General features: G+C 43.1%; 3 protein-coding genes across 5 annotated transcripts; 2 read left to right on the forward strand and 1 right to left on the reverse strand.

Moving 5' to 3' along the window:
- The first annotated feature begins 2,123 nt into the window (after positions 1–2,123).
- On the forward strand, positions 2,124–5,132 carry LOC115669793 (uncharacterized protein At5g43822). Of its 2 annotated transcripts, XM_030590921.2 has the most exons (6): positions 2,126–2,427; positions 2,533–2,651; positions 3,124–3,303; positions 3,821–3,877; positions 4,137–4,201; positions 4,757–5,132. In XM_030590921.2, the coding sequence occupies exons 1-6, from the start codon at positions 2,296–2,298 to the stop codon at positions 4,798–4,800; spliced, it is 597 nt and encodes a 198-aa protein (XP_030446781.1). In that variant the 5' UTR covers positions 2,126–2,295; the 3' UTR covers positions 4,801–5,132. The 2 variants fall into 2 exon arrangements, with proteins under 2 accessions (XP_056177253.1, XP_030446781.1); XM_056321278.1 differs by lacking the exon at positions 3,821–3,877 and having other exon boundaries at positions 2,124–2,427.
- A 1,827-nt stretch (positions 5,133–6,959) lies between these two features.
- LOC115669791 (U-box domain-containing protein 44-like) lies at positions 6,960–13,327 on the forward strand. Its single transcript, XM_030590918.2, has 4 exons — positions 6,960–7,293; positions 9,806–10,377; positions 10,482–10,791; positions 11,480–13,327. The coding sequence occupies exons 2-4, from the start codon at positions 9,823–9,825 to the stop codon at positions 13,051–13,053; spliced, it is 2,439 nt and encodes an 812-aa protein (XP_030446778.1). The 5' UTR covers positions 6,960–7,293; positions 9,806–9,822; the 3' UTR covers positions 13,054–13,327.
- A 2,053-nt stretch (positions 13,328–15,380) lies between these two features.
- On the reverse strand, positions 15,381–18,354 carry LOC115669792 (F-box/kelch-repeat protein At5g42350-like). Of its 2 annotated transcripts, XM_056321430.1 has the most exons (3): positions 18,150–18,354; positions 17,694–17,819; positions 15,381–17,469 (listed from the first exon to the last, which is right to left on the reverse strand). In XM_056321430.1, the coding sequence occupies exon 3, from the start codon at positions 17,412–17,414 to the stop codon at positions 15,690–15,692; it is 1,725 nt and encodes a 574-aa protein (XP_056177405.1). In that variant the 5' UTR covers positions 17,415–17,469; positions 17,694–17,819; positions 18,150–18,354; the 3' UTR covers positions 15,381–15,689. The 2 variants fall into 2 exon arrangements, with proteins under 2 accessions (XP_056177405.1, XP_030446779.1); XM_030590919.2 differs by lacking the exon at positions 17,694–17,819.
- Between the last annotated feature and the right edge of the window lie 882 nt (positions 18,355–19,236).

Genomic DNA, 19,236 nt, shown 5'->3' on the forward strand with positions numbered 1-19,236 from the left:
TGCTGATACACATTGATTTCGATTTTCACATCAAGCAGGCAAAACAACATTCTTTTAATATAAAATTTTGAAAAAATTACTAACCCGGTCCGAAATTGAAAGTACCAATCATAATAACCATAACTCCGGATACATCTACGAGCACTTAGCGGACTACACAGTTTTTGTTGTAGCATTTCAACTTAATATTAGTGCCTCGAGTCGGTGTTATTTTATCAAATAAATATCGGTAAATTTCCGTACTCATTTGAGAAATAAAACATATAATTGCCAAACTCATTTTGAGTGTGTGTATATATATAACATATATATATATATATATATATATAGATAAAAATATATGTTATGTATGATTGATACCAGTAAAACAAAAACATGAATTGGTCCAAAAAGTTCAATGTATTTTTTATAGTATGTTCAAATAGGCATTTTAGACCAAAAAAAAAAAACAAATAGGCATTAGTAATTATTTTTTTTTTACTCTAAATAAAAAATTCATACATAACAGTAGTTTGCCAACTCCCAAACCATGATATCCTAACCTTTGAATATGTTTTGAATTCTATTTCGGGCATTCGACCCAATTTGAGTTTTGATACCTGAATTGAAATTTGCGGCGATCCGACTTGAGAAAAAGAAAGTCGAGATTTAGTGTTGGTAGCGGGATATAAATATTATTTTTCTCAAGTAATTAGGTTTTAAGCAAAGACAGAAAGGGTTTTAAGGTTTTTCGAGCCACCTTTTGTGTTTTTCCCGCAAGAGTTTTTCAAGTAAATTTTGTGTATTGTTTTGTTCATATCAATTTTAATTCATGGTAATTTTCGCATTAGTACGTAACACTGTGTACCTGTAGATTTTCATAGACATTGGTGATTATCAAAGGGTTAATACCACGAAAAACCCTAAACTGGTACACTTGTGACACATTTACCCAAAACTATTTTTTTTACCATAAAAAACCCCAAACTGGTACACCTGTGACAATTTTACCCCGAACTATTTTTTTGACCATCAAAAACCCCAAACTGGTACATCTGTGATAATTTTATCCTGAACTTACCACAAAAAACTCCAAACTGGTACATATGTGACAATTTTACCCTGAATTAAAATTTTAATATTATTTTTTATTTTTTTCGAATTTTTATTTATTATTTTTATTTATTTCCTTTTATTTTTTTTTCTTTATCTTCAACCTCGGCGGTCGCCGTCCCGTCGGCCAGTGAGCAGGCGGCGGCGGCCCTCGCCGGCGTCGGCGAGGCCGCCCTCGGCGGCGTCGGGCGAGGGCGTCCTCGCCAGATCCGGCGAGGCAACCCTCGCTGCGTCGGCGAGGCCGCCCTCGCCGGCGTCGGGCAAGGCGATCCTCGCCAGGCTCGAGCGAGGCGCCCTCGCCGGTATCGGCGAGGGGCGCCTCGCCGGATCTGCGCGGGCGACCTCGCTGCGTCGGCAAGGGTTGCCCTCGCCGGCGTCGGCTACCCTCGCCGGCGTCGGGCGCCCTCGCCGGCGTCGGGCGAGGGGCATCCTTGCCCGCCCGAGGCAAGGGCGACCCTCGTCCGACTCAGGCGAGGGCGACCCTCGCCTGCGTTGAGCGAGGGCTGCCCTCGCTGGCTTCGGGCGAGGCAGCCTTCGCCTGGGCGGGCGAGGACGACCCTTGCCTGAGTCGGGCGAGGGGCGGCCCTCGCCGGCGTCGGCGAGGACGGCCCTCGCTCGGCGCGGCGGCCGCCCTCGCTAGATCCGGCGAGGGTCGCCTTCTTGGCGAGTTGAGCGAGGGCGGCCCTCGCCAGCGGCTACCGAGGGCGGCCCTCGCCAGCGGCTACCGAGGGCGGCCCTCGCCGGCTTCCACTTCTGGCCGGTCGCCGGACCGGCGACCGGCCAGAGGTTGAAGTGAAGAAAAAAAAAAGAAAAGAAAAGAAAAAAGAAAAAATTCAAAAAAATATTAAAAATTAGTTGGGGTAAAATTGTCACATGTGTACCAGTTTGGGATTTTTTGTGGTATGTTCGGGGTAAAATTGTCACAGTGTACCAGTTTGGGGTTTTTTATGGTCAAAAAAATAATTTGAGATAAATGTGTCACAAATGTACCAGTTTAGGGTTTTTCGTGGTATTAACCCGTTATCAAATCTAAATTACTGTGTAACTGACACAGAAATTTATGGTCAAGAAGACATTTGAACACAGCTCAAACATGACAAGAACCTGGACCAACCTCCGAGAATTGCTGTGAACATCTTCTTTTTGGCAAATTCCATACACGGTCGATCGGCGCGTCTTAAAACTTCGACACTCGAGAGAAGAATGGAGGCGGAGGTAAGAAAATTCCAGCAGAAATTCAAGAGAGTCCGGGAGGAGATGGATCGTTGGGGGGAGCTTCAGGTTCGTTTGGTCTCGCAGTTCAGAAACGCCTCTTCGATCATGGACAGATTGCAGGTATCGTCGTTGGATTTTGTTCTGTCGAATTCAATGTTTCTTGTTTTGTTTTTCCCTTTTTGTTGTTTTTTTACAGTCAAATTGAACTGGTAATCTCGCTGTTAGGTGATTCGGGATGGTAAAAACTACGGTACCCTGAAATCTGTTGGTGGGATTGGTGAAGCTGTTTGGACTAAGCAGATGGAGTCATTGGAAGCCACTTTGCTCTCAATGAGGAAGACCATGTAAGCCTAGACAATGCGCACCAAATGTTTGGCAAAATTCCTGTGCGGGTTTCAGCACTTCCACCGCTAGGTAGTTGGTCTAGTGGGTAAGGGGTCACTTGTTCAAGAGTTTGATTTACTTCGTGAGCGAATGTTTGAGCGGGCTTGTGCTGCGTTGTCTAGTCGCGGCATGCCTCGTGTGAAGAGACTTTCTGTCTGCTAGCATAACCTCAGACTTTCGGGTTGAAATGTGGTGCGGAGTAGTATGGCTCAAACCGAATGTTACATAGAGGTGTGAGACCCTTGTGGTAACACCTAGAGGGGGTCGTAAGCGCTATTCACCCCTCCCGATCTTTTTTTAGCTTTCAAAAAAGATGAAAGAATTCATGAAAATCTCTTTGCTTCCACCAAGCCATAGAGATGTAGGACAAGAGATACTTTTGGTTGTGACTTTCATTTGGCTGTATGTCATTGGATTGGTGAAATTTTTCAGGGAGGAGTTCCATGGTGTTGTCATGTCTCTTGAAAAGATCCATCGAGACGGCAAGCAACTTGTTAAAGGGGGATCTCGGCAGCCCAGTGTCAAGCATCTGCAGCAGCGAGTGGGAGTGAAACCATGTCTTCAAGATTGCTTGGATGGGCTTATGATTCTCTATGAGATGCACTGCTCAGAGTATGCAACTTCTCTTTTTGGAAAGACGACCTTTTTCCTCGCTGATGCCTAGTTTGTGGACTGGAGAGATCTTCTTTTAGGAGAAATGCTTGAGGTTTTCAATGAGCAAAGCGGTCGGAGGTTGAATTTATCTAAAATCTGCAGCCCAGGATTTTGTTCCAGCCTCCAGGGCCAGGGTTGTTGTATTTCCATGAATAAAGCAAGTTGCAAATGAGTTTCGAACTTGGGAAGACGGTTGTTCACCCATATGGTGCTTCAACTAGAATGAGTTTTCGTATGAATCTAGCACAGCATTAGTCACTTGAACAACCACAATGACTTTTTCCCCATCTAGATGATTTTATCAGATGCTTGCATTTGTTCATTTCTGAGGTTCTTTTAGTTCTTATAATTTTCTCTGTCCTAGCATTTGGCTTTCTTCACATGCTCCAATAGCATAGCCTACGGTCCCCCGCATCAAAGTATATGCAATTTGAAGTTGATATGTTTTTTAGAACATCTTCCTTTGTTTTGCTAGGTATTTTTTGAAATCGTCAGTTGTATCGGCACTTTCAACTCTGGTCTTGAAACCAAGGTACTTGAAACTGTCTCTAATGGGTGAGGCTGCAATGAGTATTGTATCATCTTGAGTTTGTATAATTGTATTTTTACATTGATAATCTCAATAATTTGGCCATTCATTCCTCTTCCATGATCTCCATTCAGGGATATTGATGTATACTTGTTCATGTTCACTCTTGGTTTCCAAGGAATATGTAGAGTTTGCAATTACCATACAGGTTCTTGATATGCACACTTTTAAATAATTTGTTCTTGTACGGTTCACACTGCAGTGCGAGTGACCTGCATGCACTCCAGCAACTTTTGGTTGATCAGCCTAACATTCCCAAAGAGGAAGGTACGTATTCATGTTGGGTGTATGAACGACTGTCTTGAACAGTGAGCTATCTTATGCTGATCCTCTTGGTGATTTCAAACACTACAGAGAAATTAAACTGAAAAGCTGCTATTGACAGTATTGAATCATGTCGGCATTGGTTGGCCTCCATTTCTTAAATGATTGAGATTTCGATGTTCTTCAAGTTTCCATCGCTGTTTACGTGTAAGATTTGGGAACCAGTTCTCCCTTGACTGGGAAACTAGGTTTGTTGATTTTCATGTTAGTAAGGCATATGAGCTGATGCTCGACCTACAGAACTTGCGGTGTGATCGACGAGAATGATAACGATAATGGTCTTTCCAGCTTCTAAATCCTTTTGCTTCATTGAGCTTGAACTTCTGATTTAGTTAGCATTAGGATTTTCACTTACCTTTTCGAATGGCTATTAAGATTTTCACTTGCCATTGCTTGCAGTTGGTCTATTTGTATGCTGTTCTGTCGTCAACATGCCTAAACTTTCTGCTCATTACTATGCACTCAAGGTGTCTGTTTTCTTTCATTTCTTTTTTGCAGTGCAATTCATCTATGACATCATATTTGCCGAAGAAATCTGCTGATGCCCAGTATGATGTGGTCACATGCTGTATATCCACTGGTTCGAGCGGTTTCCCTTGTGGAATGCTCTTCGAGATTCTGGGAAAAGACGGGTTTTTTGTTCGGATCTTCGAGAACTTCTGTTGAGGTTCTCCCTTCAACCCATTTGACTACCTAAAGGAGTACTTGGCTTAATTCTAATTTCTTGAAGCCTCCGACAAAAGCGAGCGCGTGGAAGATGATGTTTCGGGGTTCAATTTTGTACCGGTACGTCCGTTTTCAGTTCTATAAGTTAGTCACCGGGCTGACGGATTTTGAATTCGTAATACACAGATATAACCAAGTTTTGAGATCACTTATGCACAGTGCTTGCATTCTCAGCACATGGCACACCACATTCATTCTCGCGAGAGCATATTGCCGCAGAACTTTAGCTCTCTCTCTTCGCGACAAATGTAGCAGACCCTGACAGATATACTGGGATAATTGTCCAATAAATCTTAAATTTGTTGTACGGCAGCCAATTCATTTCTAAACCTTTAAATTGTTCCAATTCAATCCTAAACTTAATTTGCGGCGATCAATTCAGTTCTAAACATTTCAATCGTGTCAATTTAGTCTTAAATCTTTTGACAGTTTATCAATTTAGTTCTAAATCTTTTAACGATTTGTCAATGTCGTCCTTTTGGCAATTTTCAACCAAAATTACTCGGAAGGATTACATTTGCAAATTGTTAAAAGGTTTAGGACTAAGTTGGCCGACGTACAATAGGTTTAAAACTAAATTGACACAATCGAGAAATTTAGGACTGACCGTCGTACAACAGGTTTAGTATTTATTGGACAATTATCCCCAATAAACTTCAGTACTAACGCTTGAATAACATGGGGAAAAAACCAAGCTTGCTGTCATTGAAACACCCGGATTTTGATGAAAAATGCTTCTTGTGTCAGAGGTTAATCCGATTTACAAGATGGGTTTATTCAGAGACCAAAGTGATAATGGGTCATTAAATGGAGCTAAATTCGTTAGGAGCTTCCAATGAGAAATCCCATCGTCGGCCTATCCGTACGATCGCAAAGTCCTAAGGCTAATTAATATACACGAGCCGACTTGTACGCGACCCCTGTTCCTACGCAACGACCCCATTAATGGGTCCCGGCCCCATTCCATTTTACCTCCCGACCCACCCATTCGGAGCGGACCCGTGCCGCGACTCTTATGGGTCTCTCGAAAGACCGATTCACGGTCGCGAGAGAGCAATTCGCGGTCGCGACGCATCGTACCCAAATGCCGTTTCCTCGCGATCCCCTCATATCAAGAAGCACCGGCGAGGCTCGAGCACTCGACGGTGGTTTTGCCGGAGGGGGGGGTAAAGATTTGTAAATTAGCGACCTCCACAGGGTGATGGGGCATCATGGTCCCCATGGACGGTTGGTTCTTGGTTGTTTGATTTCTCTTTCTCTCTGTCGTTGTTAAAGGAAGCGAAAATGGCACAAACAGCTCTCGAACTTTGGCCCAATGTATAATGTGGTCCAAGAACTTTTTAATTTGTTCAATATCGTCCCCGAACTTTTGGTACATGTTCAATTTAGTCCCTGAACTATTTGAAAATGTTCGATGTAGTTCTCTCATTAATTCAAGTCTATGGACTGCATCGAACATTTTCGTATAGTTCATATACTATAGTGAACATGTGCCAAAAAAGTTCAGGAATCACGTTAAACAAATTGAAAGTTTAGAGATCATATTGAACATCGGGTTAAAATTTCAAAGATCACATTGAACAAATTAAAAATTCATGAATCACGTTACATATTGATGCCATTAGTTTCGAAATTGTTCGTGTCGTTATCCTCGTAAGCGAAAAGAAGGAGAGGAAGAAGACGAGAACAGAACCCTATCGCCAGGTCAGGTCGAGCAGAGCAGCCACCATCCCCCCCACGCCCGGCCCACCCGGCCCACCCGGCCTGTCCGGTTCTCCGTCTGCCGGTCCTTCTGGTCGGGGTTTGGTCGCGGGAGGGGCTTGTGACGACCGACGACTATTCGCTGCGGGGTCAACCTTCTTTCTCTCTCGCTGGCTGGCTGGCTCCATCCTCGGTCAAATTGGGATTACTCTGTTTTTTTGTTCTTTCTAATTATATATTTCATCCTCTTCCTCTCTCTCCGATTCTAAGCTTCGTTTCGCTTTTCTTCTTCAACCACTGTGCGCACCTCCCATCCTTCCCCCACCCCGTCTCTCTCTCTCTCTCTTCCGTACGTCGTCTCATTGATTGCGAGCATCCACCGCCATCGGAGCCATTACTACTTCAGCTCGCCGCCGCCGCCGCCGCCGCCGCCGTCGCCGTCTTCTTCGCCCTCCTATTTTTGACTACGCCGCCGGTCCGTCCGGCACGAGCCGCGGCGATCCCGGCGCTTTTGCACGCGGCGGGTTCCTATCCCGAGGACCGCGCGATGGCGTCATCGAGCTGGGAATAGGGTTTCCGAGACGCTCTCCGGTGGGATCCGCAGCGAGGTAATCGCATTCCCGCTCTTCGGTCCTCTCGAGTCGTCTAGTTTCTTCTTCTCCTTCTTCTTCTTTTTCGGCGGTAACGATGTGATTGAAAAGTGGGTTTTTGGTTTTAATCATCTCCACCGTACTGGAATTGGGAAGTGGATCGTCTTTCGCGACGGTTATATACTGGTCCCAGTAGACAAGCAAATCTTTTTTACCCTGAGCTGTGCGGCGGCGATCGAAGTCGTGCCCATTAATGATCGGCAATCGCGGATGAGGAAAGTTAATAATTGATAATTGCCTGAGCTAGAAGGGGGGGTAGAGGGTAGTTTCTTGACTCGACTGTATTTTCAGTTCTAGCTTTGGCGAGCGGTGATTCGGCCGCGATATACACGCCTGACCATGGATAGGCCGAGCTGATTTCTTGGCAGTTGGCTTGTATTGGGGTTTTTTTTTCCCCCTTCCTTGGCTTGTTGGTAGCTGGGTTCAACTCATTCCATATTGGTTCTCCTTCTAAGAGGCCGCACATCTGTCCCTTTTCTGGGGGTTTTTCACGTCAAACCCTACACAATTGGATGTCATGAATGGATTCTTACCATTATCCTATCTTTATACCCTTTTGTGCCTAACGTGCCGAAAGTCCTGCGAAATCGTTGTAAACGCACGGTACCCCCAGAAAAAGAAACGACCATTCATTGATGATGATCATCATCCCCGTGGCAAGGGCATCGGATTGCGGTTGCATATTGGTTTTCTTATGTTTATGTGGAAGTCTATGAAAGAATCGTTAGTTGTTATCTCTTGATGATTTATCTGGGCTGACCAGGTGTGACGCCATGGAAACTCACACGCACACTCATAGGTCCACGCAAACAAAATTGGAACCAAGAGAATTCTCAAAATCAGCATTTTCGTAAAGAGGCGACCAGATGATTAAACTGAACAAAATAACGAAAATAAAAATACACTTGAAACCCTAATTATTCGAGAATAGAGTCTAAACAATAAAAATGCTGACAACAAGCCCAAAAATAAAAATTGCCCCGAAACATTTTGAGGAAATGGATTTTGAGATCCTAAAATGACCGCAAAAGGTTTTCTGATTTCACCACAATATGACGCTCCTGACAAGCTTCTCAGATAGGTATTGTGTGATACCTAGACTTTATGAATCATGACCTGAGTTTGGTGTAAGAATAGGAGTATTGGTGGAGGGAGGGAAGGAGAGAATTTAGTTAATGGAGGAACGACAAATGAAGAACACGAGGAATAAGTTTTGAATCAAATCTCGATGGTTCATGCATGTGGCTGTAGTGTAAGCGATTCACCCCTCTTCCAGTGTTTTTCATAAACATCATGATCGTGCATTCTACGACCATTTAAATTGGTTTGGTATAAAAAGTATGATTGGAATGTTGACTATACTTGATTGGGTAGCAAGCGAGATTATACACAAAGAGACATATGTTAGTTTATATGAACACACAGAGTCTAAATTGTACTAGCATGTGAATCCCTGTAGTCGTTTCAGACATGTGATAGGCTCAATGGAACGATTGATGTGGCATCAAGGTGTGCAGATAGTGTATATGGTGACTAGACTGTGGTATAAATATAGTTTACCATGTACGATTCACTCTTGTACTGTTTATGATTTGTATCTTTCTTATCATGCTTGATCCTAATCTAAGGTGGTGGGTTACTTGTTCAGTCGACAATCGCTTACTCAGCTATGAGGCTGAGTTATAGTGTTTCCAGGCTTGTTTAGCTAGGGAGAATAGGGGGATCGAGATCCTGATTAGAGTCGCAACGGAAGCATAGTAGATATTATTTGTTTTGAACTTGATCGCGTACTAAAAATAATATACATGAGGTCATTTGGGGGAATCTTATTTGTATGAGGCTTAATTTACAAACGATCCAGGAGGTTACCTTATGGAACCTGAAACTCCTTCCGGATCAAAAGTTATGAGCTGTTCACTCCATAGTAGACACATCTTACTTCCAGGCCTGTTTCCTTGAATTCTGCCTCCTTGTACCGCTTCAGGAACTTTTCTGCAATTGTGTCCACATCAACGTGTATGCACGACTTAGGAATAGCATAACTGCAATGGGCAAAATAGTTTAATACCAGCGTTAAGCAGCTTGTATAACTTATCCGAATAAATTATTTGATGCATGCGATTATTAACTATACATCTGGCAGCTCATGTTTTGCACCTCTCAAACCAGAGACTTACTATTCGTGTCTGTTTTGCCTATGCGACCATGACACCTCTGGCTGCTGGACTTACAATTAGCCACCCATATGGTGTTCATCCATGCATGAGTTTTCTCTTAGCAAGTGTTGCTGCATTTATGGGAAGAAATGGTGGTATTGAATCACTGACATTTTATTTGCACGTGTGGTTATTGCACATTTGTCTTTAACAGGATTTATCTCCTTATGGATCTTATTTGGTGACAATCTTGTTACTCTTATTCATTGTCAAAGAAATTAACATGCAGCCTTTCTCTGATTATCATTTCGCAGTCAGAGATCTGGATCAGATGGCAGGAAGTTGCGATGGAAGCCATGATACTGGCAGCCAGTCAGATGAAAGCCATCAGTTTGACAGACTGCATATTGAGCCCCTCTATGATGCATTCATATGCCCTTTGACAAAACAAGTCATGCGTGATCCTGTGACGTTAGAGAATGGACAAACTTTTGAACGTGAGGCCATCGAGAATTGGTTTAAAGAATGCAGAGAGAACGGAAGAAAGTTGGTTTGCCCACTTACACAAAAGGAATTGAGAAGCACAGAGCTTAAACCTAGTATAGCTTTGAGGAACACAATTGAGGAATGGACTGCTAGAAATGAAACTGCTCAACTTGATATGGCACGCAGGTCATTAAATTTGGGTAGTTCAGAAAGTGACATTGTGCAGGCGCTAAAGTATATTCAGCACATTTGTCAAAAAAGCCGAATAAACAAGCATGTAGTGCGCAATGCAGCTCTCGTACCTATGATTGTTGAATTGTTGAAGGGTGGTAGTCGTCGAGTCCGGTGCAAAGCTCTTGATACCCTTCGAATTGCGGTGGAGGAAGATGAAGATGTTAAGGTTTTGAATCTTTCATATTACTGGTTGACTTTTAGGAATAGCAAGTACAATTAATGGCTTGTTGATTTGTTGCCTATTTTCATTGCCTGTCTGATGTCTTGCAGGAAATAATTGCTGAGGGGGACACTGTTCGCACAATAGTTAAATTCTTGTCTCATGAGCAGTCTAAGGAGAGGGAAGAAGCTGTTTCTTTGCTGTATGAGCTCTCCAAATCCGAGTCCTTGTGTGAAAAGATTGGCTCAGTAAATGGGGCTATCCTCATTTTGGTTGGAATGTCTAGCAGCAAATCGGAAAATGTTTTGACTGTTGAGAAGGCTGAGAAGACGCTAGAGAATCTGGAGAGTTGCGAGAACAATGTGCGGCAGATGGCTGAGAATGGTAGACTGCAGCCTCTTCTGACAAAACTGCTTGAAGGTGCTTTTCTGGATACTCGCACTTACATGAATGCCTTTGTTTCTTTGTTGATCAAACAAGATGATGCTTCTTGAAGAAGTTGTGAACCAAATTTCCCATTAAAATTGGCAGAGATTCTTAAGCATTAGTTTTGTGTTTTACCCGAACAAAAAATCAAATGATGGTATGTTGTTTTTAAGGCAGTTCGTACTCTCCATTTTGAGGTGCATGAAATAATGTCTAATGATCCTTAGTCTCTCCTAACTCCCAGCTGAAATAAGCATTAGGTTTCTGAGAGATCAGAGACAACAAGGTGTGGAAGTTTGGACATTATTAGAACAAGATAACTTCCATGAGGGTCAGTCTAGTTTTTCGATGAAATTAAGTGCAGAAATTCTGGTGGAGACATGACCATTTGCATTCTCCTGTCTAAGATATTTTCACAGAATATATCCAATGCCTGCTTTCGGTGTCTCATGTGACCGCGACTGTGTTAATGAGCTGACGGTCCTGCTCCTAATGGAGTTTCTGTCTAAAATTTTCTGCTTTAAGTTAATCTGACTAGGGTTGTTATGACAGATTCGAACTGTGCATCTGCTTAATCAATTGTTACTGCAAGCTTGAGCTTTATTGTCTTGCATTAGCAACTATGATCCTCTTTTACCATTTTAATGGGAGAGACGTATATGCTGTTGATTTGTGGATGCAGGGTCTCAAGAGACTAAACTTTCCATGGCTAGTTTTCTTGGTGAGCTGGCTCTTAACAATGATGTCAAGGTCCTTGTAGCTAGAAGGGTGGGCTCTGCACTGATCAATTTAATGAAAAGCGGCAGCATTCAGTCAAGAGAAGCTGCTTTAAAAGCTCTAAACCAGATTTCCTGTGAAGCAAGTGCCAAAGTGTTGGTAGATGCTGATATTCTTCCTCCTCTTGTCAAAGATCTCTTCACTGTCGGTGCAAATCAACTTCCAATGCGCTTGAAAGAGGTGTCTGCAACAATTCTCGCCCACATTGTCAACTCAGGCATTGATTTTGATGGCATACCTGTGGGATCAGACCATCGGACTTTAGTCTCAGAAGACATAATCCATAATCTGCTCCACCTTATTAGCAATACTGGTCCGGCAATTGAGTGTAAGCTTCTTCAGGTTCTTGTTGGGCTCGCCATTTCTCCTGCTACTGTTCTGAGTGTCGTAGCTGCCATCAAAAGCTCTGGTGCTATTATCAGTTTGGTTCAGTTTATTGAGGCTCCGCAGAGAGATTTGCGTCTAGCTTCTGTTAAACTTCTGCAGCACCTTTCCCCGCATATGGACCAGGAGTTAGCAGATGCCCTTCGTGGCACAGTTGGCCAGCTTGGGAGCTTAATGAGAGTAGTTACAGAAAATATAGGCATAACTGAAGAGCAAGCAGCAGCTGCTGGACTTTTAGCTGAGCTCCCAGAGAGGGATTTGGGCCTCACACGGCAGATGCTAGACGATGGTGCCTTTCAGCAGATCATTTACAGAGTGCGAAGGATACGACAGGGAGAGACAAGAGGCATCCGCTTTGTGACACCCTATCAAGAAGGGCTTGTTCGAATCCTAGCAAGGATCACTTTTATTCTACCTGATGAACCGGGCGCCATTCAACTCTGCCGCGAGCACAATGTTGCCGCACTGTTCATTGAATTGCTTCAGTCCAATGGACTTGACAATGTACAGGTGGTTTCTGCCATGGCCTTGGAGAACTTGTCTAGAGAATCCCGAAACTTAACAAGGTTGCCAGAATTGCCCCCACCAGGATTTTGTTCTTCAATCTTTCCATGTTTTAGTAAACAGCCTGTCATAACAGGATTGTGTCGGCTTCACCGAGGAACATGTTCGCTGAGAGAAACATTTTGTCTTTATGAAGGACAAGCTGTAGAGAAATTGGTGGCGCTTTTAGACCACACGAATGAGAAAGTGGTCGAGGCAGCACTGGCAGCAATATCCACATTGTTAGAGGATGGGGTTGATATTGAGCAAGGGGTTACCATCTTGTGCGAGGTGGAAGGAATTAAACCTATTTTAAATGTGTTAATGGAGAAAAGAACAGATAGCCTGAGGAGATGGGCCGTTTGGGCAGTTGAGAGGCTCTTACGGACTGAGGATATCGCATACGAAGTATCTGGCGATCTTAATGTGAGTACAGCACTAGTTGATGCTTTCCAACATGCTGATTACCGAACAAGGCAGATTGCTGAGAGGGCCTTGAAGCATGTCGACAAGATACCCAACTTCTCAGGAATCTTCCCGAACATGGGATAGGCCTATTTAGATACTTCCCATGAGATCAACACTCTCCAACCTTTTATGTAAATTCCTTTGCTGCCTTTCAATTTTGAGGTCCAGTGTATTGGTTGTGATCGTTACTCGTTAGTATATGGCAGTGTTATACAGAATTCTTTGAGGGTTTTTAGATCTTTCCTTTCGTCTTTTATATTGCCACTTCTGTCGATCCTCTGTTTTCTCACATGACCTGCATTTGTTGTATCAACATAATGTCAATGTTTTATATATATGATTTGACTTTGGAGATTAATTACGAGTAACAGGGGATGTATCTGCATGATTGGATTGCCTTTTTTGCTCTCTGTAAAAGTCTATTCCTCTCGAATCTTAAGCTGTAGATTGCTTCGCAAATGACGTCTGATCAAATAGCTCCAATCCGTGGCTTTCCAGAAAGATGGTCCACCGTTTATAACAAGACCTCGAGGAAGTGTGTTGATTGTGGAGTCTCTTGGAAAAGTTGTGGCCGTAAATTTACTGTTCTAATCTTTCTTGGGAATTATATGTCAACTGCTCATACGCAAGATTGGGTTTTTCTCCTTTGGATATATCCCCATCCTCTCTCACTACCACGACAGTTTATAGTGTAACCGGCGAATAACAGAAGCCTACGTTTCCTGGAAGTTCCGAAAATCTATATGGTCATCCTGCATGTTGGCTTATCATTATATAAGTCGTGATGAGAAGCAGCGTGCAAAGTAAAGACGGATTGTAGTGACCTTTCTTGTTCCTCTTTCTGGTTGTCGTCAGAGAAGAAGTTAGTTTGGCTGCATCTGGAGAATGATGTACTTTCATCTGTGCCGTGGTTTCTCTCTGTTTCCTTCTCTCAGACACGACAGCAAGACGTAGAGCATGTGATTAGTGCTCATAAGTGTGCATTCCCGTCAGTAAGTTCGATCCCACCTAATACAAGGACTGTTTCGAGCCTGATCATCCGGCGTATAGCCCCGAAGAGTCGAAACTAGCAGGGTTTCGATTTCGGGAATTGTCTAGAAGGATTTTGACGTGAAGACAGAATTGTCCACTAGTCAAATGACCGTGGAAGTCACTATTTCCTAGCGACGTAACGAGGAAAGAAACTTCTCACCTACACAGCAACACATACTGATCATGGCATGAGCATGCCACATCGTACATCCTGTTTCTTCTTTATATGAACTGTAGGCATTGCGTGTTCTCAAGTTCTGATTGGCTTTAGTCAGCTAACAGTCTTGATGGATGAATTATTCCTGCTCTCAAGTCCTTCACTTACAACTCAGTGATACCGGTTGGCAACATCGCCAAATGTTTGTTATATCTTTACAAAGTGCAGAATGGAAAAAGGGTATATTCCCAAATATCATGCTGAATTCAGTTGATCCTCCCCTAGGGCTGCTTTTTTTTTTTTTTTATCTTTAAGTACAATTTGTGGCCATCTAACTTGAGTGTATGTAACCCACTTGACAATTGGTATTGTGGATTTGTATCTAGAGATTTACCCCTCACTTGGTGATATCTGTTTAATATTGCCTATTGCATTCTTCACACCTAAATGTTGTCTGGATAGTTCTGGATAAAGGTTAAGGTATCGGCAAGGAGTAGCACTTTTGTAATAGATGATACTAGCAGACATATGGATATCGTGAATCTCAGAGCCGAATTACTGCTCTCTGCATCAAACAACACGTAAACACTAACAAAAAAAGGACGAATAGGAGAAGCTTGGTCGATAGCTGCGCAGGCAAATGTGTCTTACAAGGCTTGGTGCTGAAACTGAACTACGAGTCCTTGGTTTGTATGGCTCCTAGCCTCCTAAGAGAAAAATCAAGTATGCCGGAGAAAGTTCCCATTCAATCTGAAGTCTGAACAGAAAAGTTGCAGGCTAAAGCATTCCAACATAGTTGAATTACTCGTTTAACGAATATGCCTGTGGTGGCTCCATTAGACACTCTGTTCACTTGTTTGGAAATGGACCGAGTATGGCACACCTTCACTGTACATTCAATAAACAAGTTGCTGACTGTTTCAACAAGTGCTGTAGGCTACTAATCCATGTAGCAATGGAAACAACATGAACAATAGTACTATGTAGCCGGTAAGTCGGCATAATCACTCCTCTTTGTCCCCATTTCTGCCAACATGGAAACAAGTACAAAGAGCAACTCACTGATTACAGCCACAGGCACTCAGATTAGAAATATACCCCATTTCAGTGTTCTATCAGATGGACTTACTAGCATCAATACTGGACTAGCCTTTTGGTAAAATAAATTGGCATGAGGTTGTCACAGGTCAAGTAGGCAATTAGGGAACTAGCACGACCAAAGTGAAGAAGCAATGGAGAGCAAATGAAATTGAAGTACAAGATTAGTCTGATACTGGAGAAATGAAATTTTACATCAAAAGTTACATGGGAGAGACGCACCTCCAGTACAATCGGTGTGAGAAACACAGCACAAAAGGAAACAGTGATGAGAGACATACCAGGAGGCAGTCATCCATGCAAAAATCATTTTCATCAAAGAATTAAATGCAGGACCCAATGTTGCATCTGCAATGCATGCTCAAAAGCTCTGCACAATGATAAATAGAAATCAGAAACTATCTGGGTGAGTAGCAACTTCATTAGGCGGATTTCACAAATAAACCACAGCCAGAGACTTGGTCGTGCAAGATGAAGCATCAAGTTCATGAGCCATCTGATTCCTTGATATATGACGCCAGTTGGGGCCCTTTTCTGACACATCACACATTGTCATGAAATCCAACACCTGACCAAATATTTTGAACATTTCGACTCCAAATATGGAGTTCCTGTCGGCCACAAAGGTGGCGTTCCAGTCCATTGGAGCATCGGGATGTACAGACACCTCACTCCAATCAAGATACATGAGATCTAACTCCCACAATTTTCTCACAGCCTTGTTTCTCCTGCCGATTTGACCATCCCCCTCACACCAAGACACTGAGAGCATAAAAAGCCGGCCATCACAAGAAACAAGTTTTGGGTAATACTCGTGAACACGTGGAGGAAATGGGCTAGTCTGTATCCCAATCCAATATCCCCTTTCTATGTCATATCCTGCAAGCTTGTCACTCTCCGAATAGACATAAAAAATGCCATTACAAACAGTTCCAGAGCAAACAATCCCAAAATCTGTTGGCAGCTTCTGGATTTCTGTCCACTTATTAGATAAAGAGTCATATATTTCTCCAGAATCCAATGGCTCGTCCCATGAGCCAAGTCCTCCTACAGCAATAACCACGAACCTTCTAGAGCTCTTTGTGCTTGATTGATCAATCTTTTGCCTGACCAACTTGTGTGGCTTTCTAGCAGAGGAAAACGACAAATCATTCTCGTCAAAAGTGTTTCTCTGTTGACGTCTTAGAGAAAGCCTGTGAGGATCCTCATAAACATCCAATCCACCACCCGTCCTTGACCTATTAAAACGCCTCTCTTGCCGGATTTGATGGCCCTGAGTAGCTGAAAAATCTGGATGGACCTCAGAAGCTCCCAAGATAGGCATCGACCTGCCATATTTCATAGAAGCAATTTTACGCCAAGATTTAGTCAATGGACTGAAAACCAAGGCTCCTTTGTGCGTCTTGAATGAGCTTTTATCCACTCTGCCGAAATTGGTCAAGCTAGAGCAACCCCCTACAATATATACATCTTCCAGGATATTGGCAACAGAAAACATGAACCTTCCTTTTAGGTTGTCAGCTTCTATCTTGTGCCATTGATCCTGATACACATCCAGCGCATGTATTTCAGCCGAGCAATAGCCATCTTTCACTGCACCAAACAAGAACAGCCATGGATAATGATGCAAGCCTTCTCGTCTCATCTGAAGGAAGCGTGAAGTAGAAGTCAAGTTTCTCCATTTCTTGCACACAAGGCGTGCATTCATGAGGCTGGTTAGAGGCAGCCTCACCAAGCACATCTCTAGAATATCATCTGGAAGAAAAATGTGCATTCTGCTGTTATAGGTTGGTTCTTCAAGTTCTAAATCCTTTCTGGTATTTTTCTTCCAAAATCTCTCTTTCACTCCATACGAGAAGCAGTCCACTCCAGTTTCTTCGGTACCGCATATGGTACCGTATCCTCTGCCTTCTTCGCTGGCACTCGACCTTCTCCTACTACTTGGGTCCCCATATTCCTCGCTTGTGTCAGCACCCACCTTGCAACCTCCACCTCTGCCATATAAAGTTAGACATCTCAACGAAACCCTTATAGCATTAACGTCTTCATCTTCACTTTTGAGGCTCTTCTTCCTCAATTTGTGACTGACACTCCTCATGAGACGTTTTGATACACTCAAGGCCTCAAAATCTTGACGCAAACAGTTGTCGTCTGCCATCTACTCAGCATGCTGATCTCCAGTCGTTTTGCAGGTCGAAGCAATCATCGTCTCACTGTATCACATGACGATCCATTCACGTTATAACATCTACCACCATCCAAAAGCAAAGCACGAACAAATTAAGCTCAAAAGAAATACTTTGAAGAATCAATCACAGCCACTATCACGGGAGAAGACTAATCATATCAGTCTCGATAATGCAGCAACCGCATACACCTCACACTGCATAAACAACATCGAAAACTATACTCACTCAAAGCTCGGGTGATGAAGTACCTTATGTCGGTACGAGATCACCTCGGGCATTAAATCCAGAAATGACAACAACAGTTCAAATTCTTCATCCTTTCATAGCAAATTTTCATTTTTTATCTCCCAGCAACTGGACGACCTCGTTAATTACTACCGATGAAAAAAAAATTTGAAATTTAACACAAAGCAAGAAGAGTGAAATGCAGGAACAGACGTCCCATAAATACCACCGAAAACCAGATCCCCAGATCCATCCGGAACAAAGCAACGAATCAAACCCGACCCACGTGGGAGACCAGTCATAACCAAGCGACTCGCTACGGACAAACTCCAACCCAAGAACACAGGGGAATAAAGAGGGTCCTCCGGATCACAACGACAGGAGGAAGCGACAACAGCGGAGCGATCCCTCACACTAGATCGAGCCCATCAAGCTATTTCAAAAGAAAAAAAAAGGACAAAAAGCAAGCTTCAAATCACCTGAAAGAGACGTCGCTCGAGAGACCCAGAACGCGGTGTCCCTCGGGGAGCATCGGGGAGGCGACGGAGAGGCCACAATCCAAAATGGGTGAATGTGGGCTTGGCTCAAAGGCTCTTGCTTTTCGAGAGAGAGAGAAGAGACGAAGAAGGTGGGTGTGCCTCTGTGACTTGTGGGTGTGTGTGTGTGTGTGTGTGTGTGTGGGGGGGAGGGGGGGGGGGGGAGTTCTTGAAATGGGAAAGTGATTGATCGTTCGGACAGGAGGAAGAGAGAGAAACAGAGAGTGTACTCGATCTTTAAACTCGAAGCTTTGCTATATAATCCGAACAGAAAACGAAGGTCGTGTCGTGGGTCGGAGTGGAATTAGCAAAAAGCGACGCGGCATCGCTGCACTAAAGCGACTCCCCACCTCCTCTCCTCCTTTTCGGCCCCCTTCTCTTTCACTCTACAATTTGTTTTACTCCCTGTGTCCCAAAAAAAAAAAAAAAAAAAAAAAAGCGAAGCGCCACCAAAAAACCCTAAATTATGCGCATTATGATATGTTTATCCAAACTTTTTTATTTCGTGCCGAAAATCCCAAATTTATATCTGTGTGACACGTTTACCCTCCGTCAAAGTTTTGATAATGATGACCGTGAAAAACTTGCCCGCATGAACACCATAAAAACATACAGTGTTGACATGGCGCTCGTATAATTACAGTGTTGACACGGCGCTCGTATGATTTAGGTGAAATAAAACGACGTTATTTTAACTGAAAAATCATTTAACGAAACCTTAACGGGAGGGTAAATACATCACATAAGTATAAGTTTTGGGTTTTTTATAAGGTAAATGTGTTACAATGGGTATAGTTTGGGATGCTTGATGTCACGATAAAAAGTTGTTACGGTGGTGCGTATAATTTGAAGATTTTTTATGATTTTTTTTTCAAAAAGAAAAGAAGAAGACTTGTCTTCTCTCAATCACCATTTTGTTGACAATAGTAAAATCTAATTGCTTAGTTTCCCTATCAGGATCCTAGATATTCATTAAAGCACCCGCATCTAGGTATTCCTATCTAAGTACGGTGAAGATCCCACGATTCTG

This window comes from Syzygium oleosum, unplaced genomic scaffold (genome assembly GCF_021117445.2).
Source record: "Syzygium oleosum isolate NSW1041296 unplaced genomic scaffold, Sole_v2.1 Sole_v2.22, whole genome shotgun sequence".
Lineage (NCBI taxonomy): Eukaryota > Viridiplantae > Streptophyta > Magnoliopsida > Myrtales > Myrtaceae > Syzygium > Syzygium oleosum.

Coding starts and splice junctions, on each gene's coding strand:
- LOC115669793 (XM_030590921.2), top strand. CDS start 2,296: ATGGAGGCGGAGGTAAGAAAATTCCAGCAGAAATTCAAGAGAGTCCGG. Junction 2,652..3,123: donor CTCTCAATGAGGAAGACCAT/GTAAGCCTAGAC, acceptor GAAATTTTTCAG/GGAGGAGTTCCATGGTGTTG. Junction 4,202..4,756: donor TAACATTCCCAAAGAGGAAG/GTACGTATTCAT, acceptor TCTTTTTTGCAG/TGCAATTCATCTATGACATC.
- LOC115669791 (XM_030590918.2), top strand. CDS start 9,823: ATGGCAGGAAGTTGCGATGGAAGCCATGATACTGGCAGCCAGTCAGAT. Junction 10,378..10,481: donor AGGAAGATGAAGATGTTAAG/GTTTTGAATCTT, acceptor GATGTCTTGCAG/GAAATAATTGCTGAGGGGGA. Junction 10,792..11,479: donor TCTGACAAAACTGCTTGAAG/GTGCTTTTCTGG, acceptor TTGTGGATGCAG/GGTCTCAAGAGACTAAACTT.
- LOC115669792 (XM_030590919.2), bottom strand. CDS start 17,414: ATGGCAGACGACAACTGTTTGCGTCAAGATTTTGAGGCCTTGAGTGTA.